Below are 20,000 nucleotides of genomic sequence, written 5' to 3'. Positions count from 1 at the left end.
GGGATCCTGGCGCGGCGCGCACTATTAGTTCTGACTCGGCGACTCCCTCTACAAAAGCGTATTGTCCCCTAATGGGAAATCTACAAGGCGAGTTTGACTTCTTTATTAAAAACCAACAACCAAAGGATGAAAAAAAATCACCTCCCTCCACACTCGCGCTGGTTCTGCCTTCTCACAGCTCTTGTTCCTCAAGTGCCGTCACAAAACACTTCCCCCTCATTTTCTTCCTAGTCTTTGGCTTTTATTTCTTTTCTTTTGCAGCTGAGAGAAATTCCCTTTGGTTGAGAGTGGGAAAAGTGACAGCTGCTTAAACCCTGCCAGCATACAGACCCAACACGGGGAGATGACCCACTGAAGTGTGGTCTTGAAAAAGAGGTATTTATGCTGTCAAAAGCACAGTGTGGAAAGGATGTATTTAACCACCACTAACTCCCTGGGCACTATCCTGTTCCCCCTCTCTCGAGCACAGTGAGGGATCTGAAGGAGAGACATGCTCATGGGACTTCATTCCCATCTTACAGTATCGTTGGCTTTATCTCCTTCACCTTCCCAGACTGACACTGCCATCAGCCCAGCATAGATCCCACAGCTGCGAGACTGACATGTTATCAACCAAACTGTCTCCATCACTGATACCTCCCTCCAGACTTCCTCAAACCCACAATGTGCCTCAAAGTGACACGTCGATCTGATCTTCCTGAGGAATGCTGTGATGCTTTGTGTCTCCCAGCAGGAACCCCTCCTCCAGAGGGATTTCCACACCAGTCCTGCTCTGCTCCTCACCCCGTGGTTAGCTGTGGCATGACACATGTATGACACATATACGAGACACGTGCAATCCACACATCCACATCCATGGGGTGGGATAGTCTTGCTGGGCTATTGAAGAATTAATAGCACTGCTATGGAGCAATTCCAGGGAAACCACGAGAGAAATGTCAGGCACTGTACTTACAAACACCTCGATGGTGACGGGGACGGTGCTGTTGAGCGGCGGGTTGCCGGCATCCTTGGCCATCACTGTCAGGTAGATGACCCCGTTGGCCACCTGCTCATAGTCCAGGGGGTGGTTCACGCTGATCACTGGAAGGATGCACAGCGGGGGGGTCAGGGGAGCACCCATGCACTGAGCAGGATGCAGGCACGCTCAGGGGCAGCCCTGTGGTGCGAGGATCAGCACTTACCTCCGTACCCTTCCGACACCATAATGTCAAAGTAGTCGCGGAAGGCAGACGCCTGCACAATGCTGTAGGAGATCTGGTTGTTTGGAGGGGAGTCCTCATCAGATGCCTAGGGTGTGAACAGAGGAAATACATGGGCATGGGAGCTGTGCCAGGGAAAGAGCTGAGGGGATGGGAGCTGCAGGCTGGGCCCAAGGAGACTAGAAAAGTGATGGAGGGAGGTGTGCCCATCAGGGGCCCCAAGGGGGTCTGTACACCAGCCTGCTCTCACCTGCTTCTCTTGTGCAAGAAGGAAACTGGTTGATGTGACCTGCTTTGGAAGATGTTTGTTAAACCCATCAGAGGCACTGATCATTTTAAATGGACAGAGGGAGGTTTAGATTGGATACTAGGTAGAAATTCTCCCCTGTGAGGGTGGTGAGGCCCTGGCACAGGGTGCCCACAGAAGCTGTGGCTGCCCCATCCCTGGAAGTGTCCAAGGCCAGGTTGGATGGGGATTGGAGATACCTGATCTTGTGGAAGGTGTTCCTGGCCATGGCAAGGGGTTGGAACTGGCTGAGCTCTAAGGTCCCTTGCAACCCAAACCATTCTGTGATTCTATCCCACTCCTGTCTCCCTGCTGCACACCCCAAGCCGAGGAACCACTCCAGTCCCTCACCCGGAGCCGGACCACCTGGGTGACAGAAGGCTCATTCTCCCGCAGGGCCCCCAGGTAGGCCTCCTTCTGGAAGGTGGGGACATTGTCATTGATATCGAGGACGTTGATCCTGACACGCCCTGTTGTCTCCTCCCCGCCACCATCCCGGGCAATGATGGTCAGGGTGTAGCGCTGTGTGGTCTCGAAGTCCAGCCGAGCTGTTAGGAGGATCACACCTGTGTCCTTGTTCAGGGAGAAACTGAGGGGACAGCAAAGGAAGGGCAAAAAGCCTTGGTGACCACACAGTGGAGATGGAGAGGCAGCAGCCTGACAGCGTGAAGTTCATGACGCTTTTCTGAGGGATATTAGGTCCCAGAACACTTTGAAGAGCTCTGCACAGCTGAGCAGTGAGAAACCCTCAGTGCTGCTCCACAGGCAGAGAAAATGGGTGCAGAGGCCCCCAGATCTGTTCTTCTGGGCAGCCCATGTATATTCCCCAACTTTCCACCACAGGTGCGGCTCCAGGGCTGGCAACTCACTGCGAAACTATTTACTGGTCTCAAGCAATGCTGGCGCCTGCAGGTCCCAACTCAGCAAAGCAATTAAACATGCTGAGCATCAGGCACGTGCTGAACACACCCCTCTGGGAGACAGCATAGACAGGGGTTCATAGGGCATCTCACAGATAGATCATAACCAGTGCCTTTAAGCGCCCTGTGACTGTCTAGTGAGGTTAGAGGAGGATTTTGGAGGATCAAACTCCTGCCAGTCAGTTACACATACTTACCGGTCAGGGTCATCACTGAAGAAATAACTGACTTTCCCATATGAGCCCACATCATTGTCAGTTGCCTGGAAAACATAAAAGCTAATTAATAAATGAAGGTATTTATGGAAATGTTGCATTGAACACACGACTGCAGACCTTGTGTGCTGACATTTATCCCCCAAGAGCCGCAGGGCTGGGGCTGTTTGCGCTCCCCTGCTCATCGCTGACTCCCAGCCTGCTCCAGCTAACAGCCCTCCACCAACATTCCTCAGCATTGCTCCCAAAACCTTTGGCACTGGGAAACATTACGCCTACTTATTTTCCTGACACATTAAGCTAACCTGGGAAGCACACCTGAAATAAAGTCTCCATGGATAATTCTTGAGGGCCACCCATCCTGTCCCCGTGAAGGCAGAAAGCTGGGACTCCACAGCCACAGCTCGTATCCTTCCCTGTGCATTCTAGAGCTGAGCTGGTTTTGCATGGCCTGGTTTTCGGTAGCCGGGGGGGGTAGCACAGAGGTGGCTTCTGTGGGAAGCTGCTGGAAGCTTCCACCATGTCCAGCAGAGCCAATGCTCTCATCCAGAGATGGCTCTGAAGATGGACACGCTGCTGGCCAAAGCTGGGCCAATTAGAGAGGTTGGTAACACTTAGGTGATAACAGATTTAAGACTTGACTTCTCTCTCTTCTCTCATTTCTGAGAAGAAAACCTCGGGTGATGAACTGACCAAACCCCCACCCTCTGCTCCCCTGCGCTGTCAGTGGGAAGGAGGGAGGAGTTGGGGGAAAAAGTGTTTTTATGGGCTTTACTTCTCATTATCCTCCTCTGATTTTGTACTCACTTGGTACTTCTAAGTTGAGCCTGTTTTGCCCTAGGAGTGTTTTCTCCCAGTCCTTATCTCATTAACCCTTCATTAAATTTTTTTTTTCCCTTCTCTGCCCAGCTGTAGCAGGGGAGGGTAGGTGAGCAGCTGTCGTGGGTGCCTGGTGTTCAGCCAGTGTCAAACCATGACAAGAGTAGAGAAATAAAAACCTACTGCAATTTCAGAATGGCCCCCCAGGCTAAAATACAGATCTGGAAAAGCAAGGAAAGTGATTTCAATCTTGAGGATTCATGAGGACAGCCCTTCTGGGGGTGCAGTCTGCTGCATTCCTGTGGATGGAGTGGCTCAGGATGCTGTGGGATGCACCTACTCCACCAGCAGCTGCTGGAGCTGCAGCAGGCTGGTCATGGCTAAATGACCAGCACCTTCTGGGGAAGGTGTTCACAACTCACTGTGTCAGCTCTGGATGAGCAAGGCAAGATTTATTTGTGTTTTAAAGTCTTTGCTCTAATGAATATATAAAATATGCATCAGTGGCGGCAGGAAAAAGGAGCAGAAAATTTTATTTTTAGGGGAGGAAAGTGGAATGCAATACCCAAAATATCCTTTTTCTCCCCCAGTATATTTTCTAAATTGAGTCCTGTCTGGATTAGTTAGAGACCAACAGGTCTGTGAAGAAGCAGGGTCAAAGACACATTTTATGTCCAGATACTGGCAAAAGGCTGTATTTTAGGAGTGGCATGGAACACAGCCTGCTCCTGAAACCTTCCTGATTTATCGATGGCCTTGATTACCCTTGACAGAGGAGTAGGAGCTTGAGCACAGCTTTGCCCCCATGTACTGCTCACCTGCCACACCACGGGGTGACAGAGAGCAAAAGGCATGAAAACCACACAGGATTATTTAAGTTTTTCTCCCCAAACATTTTCCCAGCCTGAGCAGTGAAATCCTGCTGCTTGACGCCAGCCGAAGGGTGATGTGGTGGATCCAGCCTTCCAGACCTACTGATTTTGCCGATTTTCCTCTCCACTGCTATGATGTGATTTCCTTTCCATGGGCATTGGAATTGCATTTGGTAACACGGAACACACCTGTGGAAATCTGCCTGGAGAGATGCCCAGAGAGCGAGCAGCACCCACTCCTGGGGGACAAGTCCCTCTGGGGTATGTCTTCCCCCTCAGAGGACATCCATGGAGGTGCTCCGCCCCAGGCAGAGCCTGGCAACTTTTCCGTATGGAAACACCTGGAGAGGAGGGGGGTCAACCCGACATCTGCCCACCCCAGCCAATTCATACTGGGGTTAATCCCCCATCCTAACACCTGCCACCAGCTCCTTTTTTGGGTCCTCTCTTCCCAAAATCCTTGAGCGCTTTGAGCACCCTCAGCACTGCCAGCCCTCAACCTCCAGACAGGATGTCTCCTATCCCTTACTTCTGTGCCCACAACTGCTCTGAATCCCTCGGTCCCATTAATTCCTAAGTGGCTGGTGCGAGAGCAGAGCCCAGAAAAGCATTTTCCATGCACCTGGATGGGCTGGTGATGAGATAATGATTTACAGGGGGTCTGACAGTACCAGAAAGCATGGGAAAAATGAATTCACTTCATTTGGCCCCATACAATTGCACTCCCAAGTGCTTATTGCAGTGACAGACAACACTGGGAAAGTGTAATTTTCTTCTGATGAGAAAAAAAGAGATAGGGAAGGAGGAAGGTGAAAAGAAGGTTAGCGAGGAGGGAATGGGAGCCCTGGGGAGAGGGGAGCCAGGAGGGTGGCTGGACCACAAGCTGTGAAGACATCAAAAGTGCCAGTGAGGCAAAAAGCCCCTCTCCCAAGGAGCCAGGAGGATGGCAGCCTGACTCTGCCCCATCCACCACCTCGCCAGCCAGGCTAATTAATGCCCCTGATTTATACCAGGGGAGGTGGAAGGTGAGGCCGGCTGGATGGCTTTCCTGGCAACTGAACATCATGGAGATAATGCTGGGCAATGGAGCAGGTTAGTTGAGCGTGACAGAGAACATGCAAAAAAAAGCCAAACCATGCACGCTCAGCATATTTAATTTGGGATCTTTGCCTGCTTCTGAATTACCAAGCTTTTTCCCCTCTAAGGGTAAAAAGGATGCTCAGCTGCTCAAGCCCCCGGGGAGGCGACACACACTCGCTTTGCAGAGCGACGCCGAGGGCTCCCAGGGAGCACACGCCTGCAGGACACTCCAAGTCCCACCGAGCTGTCAGCAATCCCTGGGTACCAGCTGTTTTCCTGTGGCTTTTCCCCACCACTGACTGGTTTTCCCTGCCAGCATGCAAGCATCCATTCCCACAGCCCGGGGAGGAAAGGCATCTGGCTGGAAGTTTCTTGGGGTTCCACCTGGAGAAGCAATCAAATGGCTTTTACGGCTCTCCTCTCCTGCCCAGAATATTAAAGCAGGATTTGCCCACTGGAGCCTGCAAAAGGGCAGGATGAAAACGCAGGTCCACATCTGTACTTTTATGAGCTGTCACCACCGCAGACCATTTCTAAAAAAATCCCACATTTGTGCAGTTAAACTCTGGGAGAGTGGCAAGAAGAGGAAGCCTGGATAACCCAAAGGATTAATTTACTGAGCTGCAGCACGGCGTGGGCACCCAGCACATGAATCACACAAAAATACCCACAGCCCACCTCTCCATCCATCTGCATCCCCCAAGCACAAATATTTGGGGTGTCTCCTTTTGTCCCACCAAGGGCCATCACATCCACCCTTCCCCACCCGCAGGCTGGCAGAGCCGGAGACAAAAGCGAGGAGCTGGCGCGCGGTTCTGCTCTCGTGGGCAAATCTGCAGGAAAGGGCATGTCGTCCAATTTGTTCGGGAAACAATAGCAATGTTTGACATGTCATCAGGATTGATGGAGCAGAAATTTACATGGGAGAATTCCGTTTTAAACAGCTCCATGGAGCTTCACCCGGTAATGGTTTACACATTCATCATCCACCAGACCCACTCAACGACTCCTTAAACTGCCGGAGATTAACTCTACTCACAGCAGCTTCAGGGAGCACGGCAGGAGGAGTCGGCAAGGGCTTAAAGAACCAAGAAGTGCCCTTCGAGGTGGCTCAGATCCCCCATGGAGCCCCTGGGATGGCAGTCCTCCCCCCAAAACTGTCAGACGGGGATGAACAGCTGGAAGTTGGTTGCAGGGGTGAGCAGAGTGCATTGGAATGATGATCAGGGCTGCCAGGTCCTGCCTGGCTGAAGAGCCAAACCCTTCCCACCTTTCCCTCAGCACGGTGCTGCCGGAGCAGGTCCCAGCTCTGTTTGTTCTCCTTTGCCCTCTTTGTCTTCCCTCCCTCACATGCACAAAGCAGGAAATAAAAATTGATGGGGAACAAATTGCTTTGGCCAGGAGCTCTCTGCTTAAAAGAGTCGTGGCAGGAAAGCAATTACAGGACGTCAAAAAGCTGTCAGGGTACCAGAGTGACCGGGCAGAGCCTCGTCCCTGCCTGCTCCTCAGGCTTGCTCCAACAAGATGCCTGGGGCTTGGGAAAGCAAACAGAAGGAGGATTCCCATATGCTTCCTAGCTTTTTTCGGTTTTCTAGGAAAGTGAGGCAGATGCAGTTGCTGCTTGGGGCTGACTGGGCAGCCACGGGCTGCTCAGACTGGTACAAGAATTCCAAGGTGGGGAGCCATGCCCTGGCATCTTACTGATTTTTGGAGCCACCAAAACCTGCATGTGTTAACTAGGCAGCCATCCAAACATCCCTTCCTCAAGGCAACCTTCAGGTCCCAGGGGAATAACAGCTAATTGCTGGGAGCCCTGGGATTGGGATTTGATTTGCGATTTGGGGGAGACAAATGTGAAGGGCCAAGGGCTTCCATGAGATGCAATCACTAGGCCGCGAAAGTGGAATGCAAAACCAATGGAAAAACCTACTTAAAGTTATTATTGAATGACTTCAGTCGGAAAACAGCTCTATTGTCGGCATTGCCCGGCCCGGCCGCGTTCTTTCCCAGGCTTTTAAAGAGGCGGCCCGGTGGGAGGCGGCAATCAGGCGCGAGCAGAGCCGGTGGCTGGCCGGCCCTGGAGCCCAGCGGCTCCGGTGATTAGCTGGGAGAGAGGGGGGCGGGAGCGGGGAATCAGGGCAGCGCCGGGCTACCGCCGCTGCCACCACTTCCCCAGCAGCTCCAAACCCTGCCCGGAGCCAAGGAGCTCAATCGGCGCTAATGACCCCAGAGGGCTGCACTGAACCTGGCTGGGGGGGAAAAAATAGTCAATCAACCCCCCTGGGAATGGCAGAGCTTTTCCCCACCTCTTCTGCCAGCCACCAGGGAAAACAAGAGCCTCCCTGATTGTGTTTTATAACAGCAGCCCCTGCAACACCAGCTCCACTCATGCAAGGTTAACACTTGCCTGGGCAGCCATGATTTAGCGGGTAGTGATTTACTGTAGCCAGGCTGTTGGAATGACTGGAGACGGGGCTTTAAAACACCAGGTGACAGAAGATGGGCCCAAAATTGAAATAAACAGGCTTTAAGTGTGGGTTTTCACTGGTGACACCCAAGACCATTTAAATGCCCACCTCGGTGGGTTTTACTGGAGCTGGGTGCAAGTCCTCCACTAATGAACCGCAGTGATTTCATATTCTCCTGTTGTCCCCCTAAACGGCAAGTGGCACATCTGAGCGATTAAATAACCCCACAACTGCCTGGCTTGACATCTCAATCACTTTGCTGTTGGGTCTCTAATGGATTTTACAGCCCAGCAAAATGGAAGAAATCATGGTCAAAGCCTGGTGGAAGAAATATAAATCCTCAATGCCAGTCATACCACCCACCATCTGCAGCTCCACCTCACCCAGGAGAGAGGCCCAGCAGGCAGAGGGGGGATGAAAACAAAAGAGGAGGGATGAGCTGAACAAGTCCTTGCCAGGAGATGGACATGAACATGTTGCATCCCAGCCTGGAGAAAGGGAATGGCAAAGCCCAGCTGATTTGCACATCCAATGGCTCCCAAATGCCCAGCTCAGGTAAATTACCCTCCCCTTCACACCCCAAGGTCAGCCTGTCAGCAGCACCAGGGGCAGCTCAAGGTCATCTGTCCAGGGGTAACATCGTCACAGCATCACTCAGCCAACAGCATCCGCTGGGTGCTGATTCCCATGGGAGCCTTTTGCTTGAGGAAACACAGCCTTGGATGCTTTGGGAGAGATGTGGGGGCTGAGGGCAGCTTCATAAACAGATTAAAATCCCAGGAGTGTTGGCTCTATTGGAACTTTGCAGGTGTAAAAGCATGAGGAGTCTGGGAGAGGATGTATCAAGGTGAAGACAGCGATGGCCCTAAAGAACTGTTGAGAAGGAAGTGTGAGGACAGGGTGTTCACATGGCAAAGAGCATCACCTTGGAAAAATTCTCCCTTGAACTCCCAGCCACATCCCAAATCACCAGGCAAAGCCAGCAGCAAAGGAAAACCACCCAACCCTGTCTCCTGCTGGGAACACTGGGAGGCATGGGGGGGAATCCTGCTGCCTGGCTTGTGCTTTTCATGATGCAATTTGGACAGGAGCAGGTCTGCATTTGCTCCCTGATTTTCTTTCCCATCTCACGGGCTGAATTGTTGGGGTTTTTTTCTTTTTTTTGGTTGGGCAGGGGGAAGGGGCCAGGCTGTGATTTTGTTTTGTTTTCCTGCCTCCTGCTCTCACTTTGCATTTTTCCTGACAGCTCCATCAGGACAGGGAGCGGCTGCACAAGCTGCAATAAGTGTCTCTCTCTCTCTCCACAGCACTTGGGCTGTCATGATTCCCATTCCACCCCATTTCGGTCTCACGGATTGATATTTAGATTAAAGAGATAAACACAGCCAAAGAGCACTGGGCCCTGACAGAAAGATGAGGACTTCAGATCTGTCAATCACGCCTGGTAACTCCCTCCTCCCCTTCCCTTTATTTACAGAGCTGGCTTGATAAGAATATTTAATGGGAACAAGGAGTGCAAGCATATTTTTATACTTGTAAAAACCCAAGGAGCATGCAGGAAGAAGCCAAGCCATTCATATTTAACTTTCCAGGCAATTTGGAATCGTCTGCTTTGATTATTTAACTCTTTACTGTTTCGTGTGTTTGCAGTTTTCCTCTCCTCTTGCAGATAAAGGACTCAATTTTCTTTTAAGCGGCAGGGAAATTGGAAGAGATTTTGTTCTGCTTAAGCACAGCTGGAGACAGAGCACTGGGGAGGGGGGGATTGAGACCAACAAGATCAATTAAGATGCTGACAGGGAGGGAGAGCTGTGTGGGCCACGGGTGGGAAGAAGGGCTGGAAGGAGGTACGAAATCCAGGCTTGGAGGACATCAGAAATGTCCAACTGAGAGTTCTCCAGCCTCCATGAGCTGCTGCTGAGCCATGCTTTCATATTCCCACCAGTGCCCTCTGAATGCCCTCCTGCTTTCTTAGATCCTCTCCCCATGTGTGAGCCTCTGCAACACCCAGGTTTCCCCAGACATTTGGCTGGTAGTCCCCATTTACCACCACCCTGTCCATTCCTCCTCTGCAGCAAGGACTTTCCCAGACATCTTCCATTCACTTAAAGCAGATGGAAAGGATGGGACTGGCCTGGGAGTCCTCCCAATGTTTCCCCATCCTGTACCTCCCCAACGCATGCAAGAAGGTAGAGGAGGTGCAAGTTACTCCTAAAGTAGGTGGGGTGGGTGACACCCTGCAGAGCAGGACATAAACTCAACCCCCTGAGCAAAATACAGAGGGTCAGTCAGCTGAACAAGGTTGAGAAGTCCTGTGCTGTCCTCAAGGTAGCATCAGGGAAAGCTGTCCTGCTGACCACCGTGAGATGATGGGCTGCACCATTCTCTGCTCCTAATGCTGGGAGAGCACCCCAGGTGCCACCAAAGGGACAGGGGACGGTTTATCCCACACTGATTCCCCATGGAAGATCCCTTGGAGCCTTTCTATCCATCCATTGATTTGCAAGGTACTTCCCCACCTTGCTCCCTGCCCTCAATGGCTGTGTCCTTATTCCATGCAACCTTCCCAAAATCAGGAGCAGTGTAGGTTTTCCCTTGAGGCTGGTCCACATAGTCACCATCACCATGGGAGAGAGAAACACAGCTCAGGCTGGGTCCCTCACCCACCAGCATCTCAGAGCTGCAGCCTCTACTACTGCCTTTGATCTCCGACTGCTTCTGCCCCTCTGTGTTCATTTCTTCTCCAAGAAAAAGGGGAAGGAAAAGCTTTGGAGATCCCCAAGAAACAAGACAGTGGCAGCTCCACAGCTGTTGGGGGATAGTGAGTGCCCTTGGCCAAAGGGATGGCAGGATGTAGGGTGGGGTGAGTGCTGAAGGCAACCAGAGGAACCCCCAAAGGCTTGCAAAGCCTCATCCCACCCTCATCAGGACTTGGAGTTGGACAAACCCAGAGGGATGCAATTCTCTGGGCATCCCACAGTTGCTCTGGGCTGGCTGCAAAGCAGCATGATGGGATGTGGGAGCGCCGTGATGGGATGTGGGAGCCCACAGACCACAGCATCATCCCTGCCAAACTCAAAGGCTGATGGCTGATTGGGAAAGTGATTTGCATCCTAAATAGCTGTTTATTGATGTCTGCAACTCTCCTTGCCAGGGTGGGGAAAGTACATTATTACTTTCTTGTTGACTGGCGTTTACAGCTGGCTGGAAAGAAGGGGAACGAAAATCAGGCCGGGATTGATTTTCCCATCCCTGACATGAGGCCAAAGAGAGATCGAAGCAGCAGAAGAAAACTGACAGCTGGGTGGTAAAGGAGAGGAACTTTGCCAACCAAATTAAAGGTTGATTTAATGAGGAGAGTAATGGAAGGTTAATTAGCGCATTTACTTCATTAGGTTCTTACTAACAAGGCTTCTCCTGAGGAAGTGCAGTGGCAGGGAGGGGGAGGATGAGAATCCAGGTGAATGGATATGTTGGGGACGATGTTCAGGGAGGGGACAACCCATGGAGGGTAGGAGAAAGGGACTCTGCAGGAATGGGAACCCTTATGTATATATATACTGAATCCACACACATATGTAAGAATACACAGGCTAATGCATTTGCCAAAAAGACAGGGAGACCATCTCTTCACCTCCTCCATCAAATAATCTGAAAATTTTAATCCAGATTTCATTAAAAAACAGGGAAAATACTGGGTTTTTTTACACACAAGATCGCCTTAGAGATTCAGGTTATCAAGCCCCAAGGGAACACAGTGCTTATTTTACCTGCCTTGCCACATATCACAAGATACAGAAAATAATTCCTGTGCCAAAATCAATGCCTGTTGGTTGATTCAGGCACCACAGTTTATAATCTGAGGGCTGTTGGAAATGCTCACACTATTCCTGAGGGTCTCCAAAAGATAACTCTGGAAAGGCCGCTAGCAGCTTGCCCGAAAGTATAGTGTGTGTGTGAATAGTTAGAGCTCTGAAAAGTCTCCACATCCCTTTCAGACTTACTGAGGGTGGTTGTTGTGAGGAGAAACCCAACCCCATTTCAGAGGTGTTTCAGGATAAGGAGGACACCAAGACAAGGCAGAGAGCATAACCTCACAGGGATGTGGGAGGAGGAGATCCCACAGAGAAGGAAGTCATTAACTCAGAGAGGGTTTGGGACAAATAGTTACACAAACCATCCCAGAGAGGCGTTGAAGTGATTTCCAAAGCATGGCTCATCTGATCCATACCTGATCTGGCTGGAGTCAGGAAGAGCTGGCAGGAGAGGATCAGGAACAGCAGAGGCTAATGCCTGCTGGGAGATGCTTGTGTGGAGCCTGAAGGAGGGCGAGTGGGCAATTCATTCCCTGCAAGCCCCTCTGTGTCTCCCTGTCTTCATCCCAGCCATTTTCCAGGGTAGGAGAGCAGGAAGGGGGCAGGCAGCACCCCCCAGCTCACTGCTGCTTGCCAGCCAGTTGATGAGCCCACAGCCACTGATCCCAGCCTGTGCAGCCAAGCCAGACCAGGGCAAATAAAGTGGAGAGGAGGGATCATGGAGCTAGGATTACTTTCCACACTTCCCTGGAGAACCATTTTTCTCCAGACCCTTCAAGGCAAATCAAGTGCATTGTTGTGTTAAAAACAAGTTACTCTTGGTTTGTTTGGGCTTTAATGATTTTGGTTATCGGAGCTTTTCAGGAGGACTTTGCTGTGCAGATCTGTAGTGTACAAGGAACTTAAGGAGATCTCCCGCCCCTTAATTCCCACGTCCTGCTGCGTTGTCTTAGGCCCCTTCCCCATTCTCGAGGTCTAGCACACACATCAGCAACTGGAGCATGGCTTTTGGAGACCCTTGGCAGCTGCTGGCAAAGCAGCAGTGTCGGAAGGCAGGTCTGGAGGGACATTGTGCTCTCTGCTGTCACACCCTGCAGCTTTGCAGTGAGGCAAGAGCCTGAGATGGCACAGGCTCAGTGTGACAGGCGTGAACACAGGCTGGCACCTGAGCTTCCCAGCCAAGCATCACCCAAGGGACAGGAGGGGATGCTGGGCTGAACTCCCCCTCCTCTCCCTGTTGGAGGGAGCTCACTGGAAGCTGGGCTGGGTCTTGATGACCCCAGAAGCAAGGCCATGTTTATGTAGCTTCTTCCACCCAAAAAATGCTTCCCAGCTGAAAGCTCCATCCTGCTCTCTCTGTGGGGCCAGGTGTCACAGAAGAGCTCCTCAGGGGAGCCCCACCAGAGCAAGCCCAAGGGACTGCTTCCAAACACTCCAGGCATGGGAGAGGAAGGAGCAGAGACCTGGGCAACTATGTCTGATGCCAGACCAGCATCAGTCCCCTTCACAGCCCCTGGGCATGGGGCCCTCAGACTTCCCTTTCTTCTCCTGTTCCAGCTGAGGTGCTAAAGGAGGGCTTGTGAAGCAGTGACACTACAGCTGCTGGCAATGAGGCAGCCTGGAGCAGGATGGAGAGTAACAGGTTTTCCTGCCTCTGGACTCAAGGACCTGAGGATTAGCAGAAGGTGTCCCTGCCCACAGCAGTGGAGCTGGAATTAGATGATCTTTAAGGTGCCTGCCAACCCAAAGCTCTGATGGCTCTGATCATGGCTACAGCTGGACACAGCCACTCATCCCCCCTAGCAGGGTCCTTCCCCAGAGCTTCCTACCACAGAGCCCCGAGTCCCCTGCCCCGAGCCACAGCAGGCACCACACCTCACCGCACCTCTGCAGGGTCCATCCTTCAGCCTGCTCCCGCTATTAGGAAAGCCAGCACCCACCAAAAGCCACCAGGAACCAGGCAGGCAGGACCTGGTGGGGGTGTCAGATCCCCAGTTAATTCAGGGTGCAGTGTATGTTCTTGCTGCCTCGTTCCTGGAAGGCATGAAGTTATACTGGCTGCCTGGTTGCTCAAGAAGTGTGAAATTCTTTCTCTGACCTTTTCTGTTATGTTATTAAAAGGCTTCATGGCCAGTTGTTTCAGTAAAAAAAATAGTATTTCAATATCTGCTGGTAGCTGGGGCAGAACTGGCCCATCTCTTCAGGCTGAGCTCTGCTCACCTCCCTGCTTTGCTCCAGCCTCACAGAAGCTGTTTGCTGCTATGTGGGACCTCCAAGCCTTTCCAGCCTGCCTTTCCTGGCACAGCAGTCTGGGGCATGGAAAAAATGAAGTTTGCATGGAGAGAGGTCTCTAACAACTGCAGAGCCCTGGACAGGCTGCTTGTTCTTCAGTCATCATGGACATGCGATGGACACGTAACTCCGAACAACCACAATTTATGTGACCTGGAAGCTTTGGCTGGAGTAAGGAGCCTTTCACACTGGTCTCTGCAAAAGCAGGAATCTCTGGCCTAAGGGGATTATCACATGTATAAACAATCACGGAATCATTAAGGCTGGAAAAGGCCTCTGAGATTATCAAGTCCAACCACGAACCCAGCACTGCCAAGCTCACCATGCACCCATGGCCCTAAACACCATGTCTATGTGTTTTTTGAACACTTCCAAGGATGGTGTCCCCACCACTTCCCTGGGCAGCTTGTTCCAATGCCTGACCACCCTTTTCACTGAAGAAGTTTTACCTAATATCCAATGAAAACCTCCCCTGGCACAACTTGAGGCTGTTTCCTCTTGTCCTGTCACTGTCTAACTGAGAAGAGAGCCTGACCCCCACCTGGGTGCCCCCTCCTGTCAGGGAGTTGTGCAGAGCCAGAAGGTCCCCCTGAGCATCCTTTTCTCCAGGCTGAGCCCCCCCATTTCCCTCAGTTGGTCCTCATGCTCCAAGAGCATGGAGGCAGGAGAGTGCCTTGGGGTACATTGTGGGCCCCCTGTACAGGGCAGGAGCTGTTCCCACAGAGCCTGGACTCTCCACATGTTCTTGTGCAAGCAAATGACCACCTGAGTCTAAACAATAAATGCCTTTCAGGGACAGAATTAAACAGACGGATGGACAGGGAGATGGAGGGAATGCTAAGCAGAGAGCAGACAAAATCTTAGAGGGTGAACAAGGTTGTGCCGTGCGAGGGAAGCAGCTGAGGTTTGACCAGGAATCCACGGATCCGAGCCCACGCATCCCTGGGCAAAGGGAAAGAGGCAGGGAGTGGAAAGCAGGCAGCAGCCCTGGGTCCCCCCTGGCTGCCTGCACTTGGGGTTGTTTTACAGTTGATTTATACGTGTAACAGGCAATGTTTCTCTGCTGTCACTGACATTAGGAGCTGAAATGCTGTAGAAACAAATGGCCATTTGTCACTGCAAATGAAGTCTACTTGCTCCTTCCTTTTGCCTTTCCCTTTCAGCTGGCCAAGCTGAGGGCAGCCTGGAGAGGGTGGCATTGAGGAGAGCCTTTCCCCTCGCCTACACACACCCCATCAGGCACAGCCAAGGGGGGACAGCCAGGATGCACTCACTGGAAGATGGGCAAACAGCCCAGGGACTTTTGGGCTGCTGGGAGCAACTTGTCCTCCTTCCCCAGAACACTGGGCTAGGCAGAAGATCAGCAACCTCCCCTTGCCTCAGCTCCCGTGGTTTTAGCTGCTTGTCTCCCTGCCAGGAAGGTGCTGCAGGCACTGCTCTGTCCTGCCAGCTGTGCCTGGCCATCTCCAGCAGCAGCTGGCACGAAGCCTCCTGCCACCCTTCAGCAACCACTCACCCAGCCCACGCACTCCCCTGTTCATCCCAATCCCACAAGCCACCTGAGTTATCCTTAGCACCCTGAACCCCACTGTCTCTCCAAACGTTCACTTATTTCCACAAAGAAGCACAAAAAGGGCAGCCAGCAGAAGTCTCCTTTCATGAGGATGTCATCCAGCAGCCACCAAAGAAGTGGGCATGCCATGTGGCTGGCCAGGCTTTCTCCAAAACCCCCTCCCTAATGCCTATGCATCAACATCCAGGAAGACTTCTCGAGCAAGTGGAAACGAAGGAAGAAAAGGAAAGGAGGAATTTATTAGCAAGGAAAGCAGGCTTTTTGTCTGCAGCATGTGGGACAGGTGGAGAGACATGGCACAGACGGGCAGCAACCAGAGGGCTGCAGCTCAAAGGCAAGCGGCCACAGCAGTAGGAGCTGGTACTTTATGAGGGTTGTTAAAAGTTTGGGATCAGCTGGGAGGGCAATTTGGATTTCAGTGCTAATTGCATCCATTCTGATTTATCATAGAAGATTCAACTCCTGGCATTTTGCGTTCGCTCTGAAATGCTGGCATAGCTGGAAGTTGGGGAAAGAGGAGACGCAGTAACAATCTCATTGTTTAGTGTCTGACGGCCTGACTAGCTAAGCATCTGCTTGAAATATTAATAACTGTCAGATGGGAACAGCTTGGGGGCTCTATACAGTTTCACACCATCTGTTTGTAAAGTAAACACACTTACACATAGGCACATACACCCAACTCCTTTGTCCAGGCTTTTGTCCTCTGAGTGGGCATTCCTGCACAGATGGGAGACCAGGGGTTGTGCCTCGGGAGAGCAGGGGGACAAGGAGGGGGCAGGAGGGCAGCTGGAGGAAATTCATTGGAGAGGGAGCCAAGCAAACTCATTGATGACTAATGGTAGTGGTAGTGACACACCCAAAGTGTAGCAGGGTTTGGTGCTCCCTGCTGTGATGTTCCCCATCCCAAAGGGGCTTTGATGGCTATTCCAATCGTATTTCAGCATAGGGTTTTGTTGTGGTTCTTGCTCTGCCCCACACTGGCACTGACATCACTCTCGTGCACCAGGAAATGCGTCTTCTCCATGAGGATTCCAACCAACCCACAGAGAAGGAAACAAGCCCTATGGAAACGCCCCCTGCTGTCACCACCACCTCTGCCTGCCTCTGTTCGGCTGCCAGCCATGTACTACCATGCCCTGCTAAACAGAGCCATTCCCCTCCTTTTCCATCCTTCGCCCTTTTAATGGCTTGACCGACCTCGGTTTGGTTGAGGAAGATGATGCTTCCAAAGAGAGCAGTGAGAAAAGCCACACCAGGGGGACTGTGACCACTGGGATCAGTATCTGCAGATGAAATGCACTGCAGGACTCTCTTTGAATTCCTGGTAAGGTAGGAAACACATGCACATCTCCCAGAGAACAGGAAAGGTCAAGACATCTGCTCCAAAAGCCCGTGAGAAGGCTACACCCCACCACCAGCATCTCCTAATGCTCCCTTCCCAGGCTACCCCTTGGTGAGGGACACCACAGAGCCAACACACGTGCCAAGGACTCAGCAAAGGGAGCTGGGATGCTCCTACTCACGTGGACCTGGAGGACAGTGGTGCCCACGGTGGTGTTCTCGAAGAGGCTGACATTGTAGAGGACCTTGCTGAACACGGGCCGGTTGTCGTTCTCGTTGATGAGGTTGATTTTCACCCGCGCGAAGCCAACGTGGTCCGGCACGCTCTCATTTGCGAAGAGCTGAGCAAAACGGGAAGGCAAGGGGAGGGTTGGAGACCCTGGGAAGCTTGGGAGAGTTGTCTATCCTTCTTTAGTGGAGAAAACAAGGCTCTCCTCAGCTCCCTCACCAGCTGAGCCAGCTCAAGACAAACCACCAACAAAGCTGGAGCAGGAGGATGCAGAGGGTTTTGGCGCCTGATAGGTGCTCTTACAACAAAGTTTTATGCTCTGTGAAGCTTTTATGGCCCTTCTCTGCTTAAGCTCTTGCAGCTGAGCCTTTGGATGTTGGAAATAGAAAGTGCAGAGCAAATCTCTTCCCCACCTCCTTCTTTATTATAATTTCCCATTTTTTGGCTGTTTTGTAGTGCTCTGCTGTTTCATAGTGGGGATTATCATAGAATGGCTTGGGTTGGGAGGGACTTTTAATGGCCAGCTAGTCCAACCCTCTGCCATGGGCAGGGACATCTTCCATTAGACCAGGTTGCTCAGAGCCCCATCCAACTTGACCCTGAGTATTTCCAGCAATGGGACATCCATTGCCTCTATGGGTAACCTGTTCCAGCGTTTCACCACCCCATGGAAAAAACCTTCTTCCTTACACCTAATTTAAATCAACCATCAAAAGCCATCCCCCCTTGTCCTATTTCAACAGGCCCAGCTGAAAAATTTGTCCCCATCTTTCTCCTAGGCCCTCTTCAAATACTGGACAAGAGAGAGGAAGATGGTTAATGGTCACTCTTAGGTCACACTGAAAACCATGGCCATCCCACAGAGCCCAGGGGTGCAACCTTACCGAAAATTCATAGCGAGGAATGGTCTCGAAGTCCAGCGGCACTGCCACGCGGACACGGATGTCTGCCTTCCCCTGGATGGAGGTCGGCGAGATGATGAAGTGGTTGGAGTTGTTGCCCACCAGGTAAACCTCAAAAACACTGTTGGGTCCCTGGGAAGAGAAAGAGCTAGGCTGGTGTTTTATACAAAATCCACATGCACATGAGAGGATCATCCCAGGTCATCCCTGGGATGACCCCGCACAGCACACAGAGAAGTCCCTTTTGCTGGTTGAAGGTTCACACACCACACAGGGTGTCACACACTGGGATTTCACTGCCTCGGGGGGGGCACAGCGTGGGTGCCTCTCCCATGCAGAAGGCTCTTTCCAGTAAGGCAGCTCAAACTGGGAACTGGAAAAACTCCTCCTCTTCCAAAGGCTGGCAAAGCAGCAAGGCCACCAACACACCAGTAACTTTCAGAGCCGTGCCCTGATCACGGCCCTCTTCCCAGAGCACGGCCCAGCAGAGCACATGAAAAGCAAGCTCAGAAGCTGCCAGAGATGAATTTCCAATTTTCCCTGAATGACCTCCCTCCTATCAGAAAAAGTGGCCAATTAAATGCACGAAGGGGCACTAATAACAAAAGCTGCCTAAGTGTGACCGCTGAGAGTGGGTGACATGAGCAGAATCTCTGCCTTGCCCTTCTCGCACACCTCCATGCAATCCGTGGAGCTGAGGGCACACTGAGCATCTCCCAGTGGAGCCCCACAGGAGGAGCAAGCCCCAAGGGTACCCACAGAACCACACAAGGGCACCCAGTGTCTCAAGAGCCCAGCAGTGCTCTGCTGGTGGATGGTGGGAGCATCTCAGGGTAGACTGGCACCTTCCACGAGCTGTTTTAGTGCCAAACTAGGAAGTGAGGGATGCTCCCGACACCCCAGACACACCCCTGGGAGGGAGGGAGCAGAGGATACAGAGAATGGCAGAAGGAAGCATTACTTCCCAAGCTGTTTTGTACCCTATCCTCAAGGATGTTGATTTACAACAAATGACCATTTTCCACTAGTGACAAAAAGCTGCTTCATTGAGGAATTTCTGCCTGTCTCTGCTGCCGAGCCCTCGGAATCTCTCCCAGGGCCTGCGCCCTCCCTGCAGTACACGAAAGCACCTTTTGTGGCAGCGAGATGTCAGGGATTTTCTTGGAAGCCAGAGAAGAGCGAGTTTGTTGGAGGCATGAGATAAAAGTTGAAACATCAAAAGAAATCCAAGTATTTGCAGGAAGAGAGTCAGGTGGATTAATTCCCCTCTAGCTGGGGAAGGAGATCAGCTCCAGATATCCACTATCCCTAATTAGCAGCCCCTCGAGTGCCTCAGTCTCCCCATGTGAGGTCTGGAGAAGGGGGATACAGCTGCCTCTCGGGAGGGCTGCTGCAAGCTGCCATTTATATATTTATTCAGTTATTTATTTTTTTGCCTCGGCCCCCATGCTGCTTTCCTTGCTCCTGGTTCCCGGAGCTTGCGAGCCCCCTGCAGATGCCTGAAAGCAAATCTGAATATTTAAATTGTTATCAGCTGCCCAGCAGAAGGGCCTGGCTAAGCCCAGCTCACAGCAAGGACCCCCCACTCCAGAGGAAGCCACAGGGAGCTGCTTACATTTCCCTCACCCCTCCCTACCTGCTCTTGCCACCCAGAGCAAACAATGGATTTGAAATGTGATTGGGAAGAGGAAAAACAAGCGCTGCATCTCCGGGCTCTCAAAGGTCCTGGTGTGCCGTGATCACAGCCAAGCATCATTTCCTTCCAGTGCCAAGGATGAGGATGTTATCAGTGACCTGCTTTATGTGCTCATTCCCCTCTCCATCCCCTGACCTCCCAGCTCCTGCACAGCTCGAGTTTTTCCCCACCACTGCAAAAAAACTGAGCCCTTTTCCTTCCTTTAGAGCCACGAATTAAGGAGCAGCTTGCCAAAGCTCAGCAACCTTACAATAATAAACCTGTCTCCTTCCGAAACAAACCGATCC

The 20,000-nt window shown here is 51.8% G+C and overlaps 1 protein-coding gene across 2 annotated transcripts in view; it reads right to left on the bottom strand.

Annotated features, from left to right (window-relative positions):
• Positions 1-20,000, bottom strand: part of CDH23 (cadherin related 23) — a 185,212-nt gene that overhangs the window by 58,908 nt on the left and 106,304 nt on the right. Inside the window, exons 12-17 of one of the 2 annotated variants that reach the window (XM_069018960.1) lie at positions 18,000-18,149; positions 17,069-17,227; positions 2,606-2,670; positions 1,840-2,077; positions 1,185-1,290; positions 956-1,083 (exon numbers count right to left, since the gene is read on the bottom strand). In XM_069018960.1, coding sequence (XP_068875061.1) covers positions 956-1,083; positions 1,185-1,290; positions 1,840-2,077; positions 2,606-2,670; positions 17,069-17,227; positions 18,000-18,149 — 846 coding nt within the window. Of the gene's footprint in view, positions 1-955; positions 1,084-1,184; positions 1,291-1,839; positions 2,078-2,605; positions 2,671-13,907; positions 14,188-17,068; positions 17,228-17,999; positions 18,150-20,000 lie in introns of those variants that run through there. The other variant, XM_069018959.1, reaches the window with a different exon arrangement.

This window comes from Aphelocoma coerulescens, chromosome 6 (genome assembly GCF_041296385.1).
Source record: "Aphelocoma coerulescens isolate FSJ_1873_10779 chromosome 6, UR_Acoe_1.0, whole genome shotgun sequence".
NCBI classification, from domain to species: domain Eukaryota; kingdom Metazoa; phylum Chordata; class Aves; order Passeriformes; family Corvidae; genus Aphelocoma; species Aphelocoma coerulescens.
The sequence above is the reverse complement of the archived record's forward strand: the minus strand, read 5'-3'. Positions and strand labels throughout refer to the sequence as shown.